General features: G+C 56.5%; 1 protein-coding gene across 3 annotated transcripts; it reads left to right on the forward strand.

Moving 5' to 3' along the window:
- Positions 1-743: 743 nt before the first annotated feature.
- Positions 744-4,567, forward strand: TUBA4A (tubulin alpha 4a). 3 transcript variants are annotated; one of them, XM_037016296.2, is made up of 5 exons: positions 787-868; positions 1,357-1,532; positions 2,613-2,835; positions 3,138-3,286; positions 3,523-4,567. In XM_037016296.2, exons 3-5 carry the CDS (start codon positions 2,655-2,657, stop codon positions 4,492-4,494), a joined length of 1,302 nt encoding a protein of 433 aa, XP_036872191.1. In that variant the 5' UTR covers positions 787-868; positions 1,357-1,532; positions 2,613-2,654; the 3' UTR covers positions 4,495-4,567. The 3 variants fall into 3 exon arrangements, with proteins under 3 accessions (XP_036872190.1, XP_036872191.1, XP_073074186.1); XM_037016295.2 differs by lacking the exon at positions 1,357-1,532 and having other exon boundaries at positions 744-868; XM_073218085.1 differs by lacking the exons at positions 787-868; positions 1,357-1,532 and adding an exon at positions 2,307-2,526.
- The last annotated feature ends 1,432 nt before the right edge of the window (positions 4,568-5,999 follow it).

Raw genomic sequence — 5,999 nt, forward strand, 5'->3', positions numbered from 1 at the left:
TCACTTGCCCAAGGTCACATAGGGCAGTGAGGATGCGAATCCAGATCTCGAGAGCTTCAGTGCAGGGGCCCGGCGGTTCTGGCAGCAGGAAAGTGGGCAGGTGGACGGCGTGGTTGACGGGGCCATTGACCGGCGGGCAGCCGGAGAGACGCGGCGTATCCCCGCGATTGCCCCTTGTACGGAGATAAACTGCTGGGTTTGACTCTGCGTGGCAGCCTTAGGGATCGGCACCCTGGGGCTCAGGCTGTGCAGCTCCTGGTCCTCGGCCGCCCACGGGCGTTGGCGAAGGCCAGACGCCCGGGCCAGGGACCAGCAGGCGGTGAACCGCAGCAAGGGGTTCCCCGGGGACCAACCAGAGCCAGGCAGCATGCCTGAGCCTCCTGGGAGGCGAGGCAGGAAGGGTACGGACGAAGGCCGCCAGCAGTCACTGTGGAAGGACAACCTAAGCAGCACCTCGCCTAAGTCAGAACACCTGAGCGGTGGGCACCCCCATGACGAAGGTGCAAGCAAGACGCGCCCTCCCATTGCACCCTGCGTCCCTGCAGCAGGGCTCAGAAGCCGGGGGTATTGGCTCCAGAGAGTGAAGGGTTAAAGCCCCAGTCTCTACTCCTAACGCACTTCCGACAGGTGGGCGCCCGGGGCACGGCAGCGGGAGGGAGCCCGCTGTAGCCCCACCCCTCGGGGCCTCCTACCCCTGGGGTGTGGTCTAGAGCTGCCCAGCCCCCAGTGGGCGAGCGGAGCGCGCGGGCCCGGGCCCCGCCCCCCACCCCCCCACATATAAGAGCGGTGCGGCACTGCAGCTAGCGCACTTCTCACTGAGACCCGTCACCCGGACTCGGAGTGAGACCTACCGCCCGGCTCCACCATGGTGAGTGCGACGGCGCCGGGATCACACCAGGCTCCTCATTGCCCCTCTCCTTCAGGTCCCCTCCGTCGCGGGATGCTCAGGACCCTCCAACCCACGTTCCGGGTTTTGAGGAGGTTTTTGCATTCACTCCTCACCCCACCCCCTCCTGGTGACTTTGGCCGATCCCGGTCGTCCGCTTTCGGGGATGGAGGAAGCGGGTGAAGAGGGGTGGGATTCTTTGCTAGCAGAGTGGGGTACTCAAGGAAAACCCTTCCTGCTCCACCAAGCAATGGTGCCCTAACCTTCCCGAGAGGAGTCACGAGGTCCAGCACCCAGCCCTTTCCGCCAGCGAGGAAGACCCGCTTAGCTTCCTCCGCCCCTAGCCTACCAGCCCCAGTCCCTGGAACAGACCGAACACGTGCTGGGCGCAAGAAGGTGGAAAGGGGTCAGATTACTAGGTTCAGCATCCCCTTCTCCTCCACCTGTGTGTGTATCCCTCCTACCCACAGCAACCCCCGTGACTCAGCACCCCACTTCTGATCCGGGAGGGATGGCGGGAATGGGATTCGGCCTCATGAGGCGAGCCGACGCGTCTCCAGCCGGATCCGGGGTGCGCGGACGAGAAGAAACAGCTGGCGCTGAGCTGAAGCGCCAGCCTTAGCCAGGCTGGGGGAAGGGGAAACAGGTGTGTGTAGGGGAATGGTATTTATAGACCAGGAGCGGAGGCCGAAATCCAATCCTCACTTTCAGCTGGGATGTAACTGGAAAGAATCTAGAAGGGGGGCAAAGCAGGACGGGGATGCAGAATGGCGCTCACCCTGCCCAGGGCAGGGCGGGTTACCTCTGGCGCCACACCACAGGTTCCGCTTCCTTTTCTGAGTATTTGGCAACCATCACCCCGCCATTTCGGTGTTGGCAAGGGAGGCTGCCCACACCCCGCGCCACACCACTTTGGCTCTTCAGGGGTTAAATTCAGACTGGCAGGGACGAGCCCAAGACAGCCAGTGCTCACAACTCTTATTACCAGGACCTGCCTTCTGGGCTCTGCTATTTCCGAGAGGGCCACTCCGGTGGATGAAGGTAGTGAAGACACCCACAGTGCAGGGGTGGAGGTGGGGAGAGGAGCCCAGAAGGGATTTAAAGGTGGGGAGAGAGGGCCTTCTGATGGCCAGTGTGGTCAGTTGATGCCAGACTGGAAGGCTGAGACACTTCTGCAGCCCACAGGAACAGAAGGGGAGAGGGTTATATGAAATGCTAGCTGTTCGTCCTCAAAGCAAAGAATCAAGTCAGGTGGGGGTTGGGGGGAATGGAGGGGTGCTCTAAGTATAAACTCACAGCTCTGTAAAACCTGTCCCTTCTCAGGCATTTGAGAAGCTGGATTTGAGGAGGAAGGATTGGGAACAGCTGAAAAGTCACTTGTTTTTGTCTCAGTTACTGCAGTGTCTGCCTGTCTCATATGCACTTGCCCTCTGTCCTCCCTGAGTGTCCTGCGAGTGTGACAGGGTCAAGTGGAGCTACAGCCACTATTTGACAAGGTCCCCACAGAGAATTAGGCTAAGGGGTTGACCTGCCCTACTGAGTTCCTCCAGTCCTATGCAGAGGAGTCTGGGCAGGCTGCCAGCTTCTGACCTCTGCCCAGCCCCAAGCCTCCACTTTTGCCGACTGAGCCATCCTAGATGGTAGGTGGTAGGGTGGAAGAGAAGCTCATGAGGTAAGGACTTGTGGATGCGGGGCTTATGCTGTGTCCCCTTTCTTAATCCCTCAGCGTGAATGCATCTCAGTCCATGTGGGACAGGCAGGTGTCCAGATGGGCAATGCCTGTTGGGAGCTCTACTGTCTGGAACATGGGATTCAGCCTGATGGGCAGATGCCCAGTGACAAGACCATCGGAGGAGGGGACGACTCCTTCACCACTTTCTTCTGTGAAACCGGCGCTGGAAAGCATGTGCCCCGGGCAGTTTTTGTGGATTTGGAGCCCACTGTAATTGGTGAGAGGAAGAAGGGATAGAATTGAAGGGAGTGGAAAGTGACTCTAAGCTTCTTTTTGGTGTCCAGACCTGGGTCTCCTGGCCCTGAAAACTCCTCACCCGGTTTGAAACTAAAGAAGGCAAGCTGATCACAGGCTGGCCTGGGCAGCAAGTCTGGGTTTCTCCCACTCTGGTATCTCACACTGGCAGAAGGACAAGTTATTCCATACATCTGACCACAACTAACACATTGGGGGAGGGAGGTCCCTGCTAAGCATGGCCTTGTGGTTTGTGCCCTAACAATGTGGTTTGTGCCTTTCCAGATGAGATCCGAAATGGCCCATACCGGCAGCTTTTCCACCCAGAGCAGCTCATCACTGGGAAAGAGGATGCTGCTAACAACTATGCCCGAGGTCACTATACCATCGGCAAGGAAATCATTGATCCAGTACTGGACAGGATCCGTAAGCTGGTGAGAACCTGGGATGGTAGAGAGGGAGCTTGAAAGTGATGCTAATGGTCAGAACAATTTTATTTTTTCCAGATCCATTTCAGGGGGTCATCTCTAATTCTATGTGTTCCAGAACATGTCTTGATATGGAACATTCTTTGGTCTTTGTCCATACCCTGGCTTTTGTGGAGCTGGAAGGTAGGCTTCCTCAGGCCCCTCCCCTACATACAATGCTCTTTCTTTTCCTTGCCTTTCAGTCTGATCAGTGCACTGGACTTCAGGGCTTCTTGGTGTTCCACAGCTTTGGAGGGGGCACAGGCTCTGGCTTCACCTCGCTCCTCATGGAGCGGCTCTCCGTTGACTACGGCAAGAAATCCAAGCTGGAGTTCTCCATCTACCCAGCCCCCCAGGTGTCCACAGCCGTGGTCGAGCCCTACAACTCCATCCTGACCACCCACACCACCCTGGAGCACTCAGACTGTGCCTTCATGGTGGACAATGAAGCCATCTATGATATCTGCCGCCGCAACCTGGACATCGAGCGCCCAACCTACACCAACCTCAACCGCCTCATCAGCCAAATCGTCTCCTCCATCACGGCTTCCCTGCGCTTCGACGGGGCCCTCAATGTGGACCTGACAGAGTTCCAAACCAACCTGGTGCCCTACCCTCGTATCCACTTTCCCCTGGCCACGTATGCACCAGTCATCTCTGCAGAGAAGGCCTACCACGAGCAGCTGTCAGTGGCAGAGATCACCAATGCCTGCTTCGAGCCTGCCAACCAGATGGTGAAGTGTGATCCCCGTCATGGCAAGTACATGGCCTGCTGCCTGCTGTACCGTGGAGATGTGGTGCCCAAGGATGTCAACGCCGCCATCGCTGCCATCAAGACCAAGCGCAGTATTCAATTTGTGGACTGGTGCCCCACAGGCTTCAAGGTTGGTATCAACTACCAGCCACCCACTGTGGTGCCTGGGGGTGACCTGGCCAAGGTGCAGCGTGCCGTATGCATGCTGAGCAACACTACCGCCATCGCTGAGGCCTGGGCCCGCCTGGACCACAAGTTCGACCTGATGTATGCCAAGAGGGCGTTTGTGCACTGGTACGTGGGTGAGGGCATGGAGGAGGGTGAGTTCTCCGAGGCCCGGGAGGATATGGCTGCCCTGGAGAAGGATTACGAAGAGGTGGGCATCGACTCCTATGAGGATGAGGACGAGGGAGAAGAATAGAGCAGCTGCCTGGAGCCCACTCAATATGTTTATTGCAAAATTATTTCGAAATAAACAGTCTCCGTGCACGGTTCCCTGTCCACTGTGAGTGCTTGAGCTTCTGCTGCCTTCCTCTCTGTGCTGCTGCTGCTGCCCTATTGGCTGCTTATGAGCCTTTTTCCCTCCATGGCTGCAGGTGGGACCCACAAAAGGGCCTTTTCCAGGTCCAGGAAACATAACCCCAGGGACCTTGATGTAAAATCCAAGGGGTGCCCAGGATAGGGAGAGAATGAGGACCAAATCCTGGACCTGTCTGTTTAGCCAGCTACAAGCTATTGAAGGATACAAGTCTTCACTTCCTTTCCATGTACAAGTTTTAAGTCCAGCAGTTCCTGTGTTTGACAGACTGCTACCTAATTCTTCCTGCTGCTTCTGCATTCACCGACTCTGGAAGCTTGGTCCAGGCACCCCTGTGCGTTATGAGGGCTTGTGAGTGGGGCTGAACTGGCCTAGAGTTCCTAGGCATGGAGCCTAGTCATAAGCTTGGGGGACGGGAGGGAACAAGGGCTATCTCCTAGAGCTGTTTGTGTCCCTGTGCCTCCCCGCAGCTTTGCTCACTGTCTTACTGCTTTGCAGGGGCCTAGGGCTGTGGCATTAAAAGTCAGGTCATCTCTCTTCTGTTTGTGCATTCTTTCTGGCTTCATCCGCTTTGCTAGCTGGTGGGAACTTCCTGCCAGGGCCCTGGGGGAAAATTTCTGCTTTGCTAATAGGCACCCCAGGGCCCACAATGACGTTAGTGTATAGGGATGGGCATGGTTTGGGGAAAGACACTTTAATCTCAGGAGCAGGAGATGCCAACCCTACCCTTGTCTCCCCTCTCTGGTGATTCAGGGACGCAGTGCCCTTCCCAGGGAAACAGGTTTCAAGTCTAGCAAAGGCAGGGCCCCTGTGTTTACTCAGCAGAACAGGCAGGAAATGGCAGCTGGATACTGCCACACCACACTGACCTCATTAATTATTAACTGTGTGAGCTAGAACCATCTGGGAGAGACTGAGCCAAAATGGCTGCCCCCTCCACTCCCCATGCCCCTAGGCTGAGGCTGGGAGACCTGTTCTGTTGCTGTCCCAAAGCTTCTTCAGGTGTCTCCACCCAGAAGCCTTTGCCTGGCAAACCGGCTGGGCTGCTTTAACTAAGCTACCCACCCCTGGGGATGAAGGAAGGAAAGAACAAGTTGAGTGTGCTTTTAGGGAGCCCTGGTTCCAGTTCTTGGCAGAGAACCTAGCTCAAGATAGAGTAGCTTTAAGTTTTTGACTAGGACAATCTAGGGGAAGGAATGTCCACCACTAACCAACCAGACCTAAGGTAAAGACACCTGCCTCATTATGTGGGATGATGAAGTCACACCATTCCTGAATCTTCATCAGTCCATCTTCTCCGCAGGCTGTTGCCATGGACATGGCTAACCAGACTTTGGGCCCCTTGTGCCTCTTATTTCACTCCAGGAACAATGAGACTGAGGTCCACA

Source organism: Manis javanica, chromosome 12 (genome assembly GCF_040802235.1).
Source record: "Manis javanica isolate MJ-LG chromosome 12, MJ_LKY, whole genome shotgun sequence".
Lineage (NCBI taxonomy): Eukaryota > Metazoa > Chordata > Mammalia > Pholidota > Manidae > Manis > Manis javanica.

Excerpts from the sequence above, each read along its gene's own strand:
- TUBA4A (XM_037016295.2), top strand. Across the intron at positions 2,836-3,137 it reads TTTGGAGCCCACTGTAATTG|ATGAGATCCGAAATGGCCCA; the intron begins GTGAGAGGAAGA and ends GTGCCTTTCCAG. Across the intron at positions 3,287-3,522 it reads TGGACAGGATCCGTAAGCTG|TCTGATCAGTGCACTGGACT; the intron begins GTGAGAACCTGG and ends CTTGCCTTTCAG.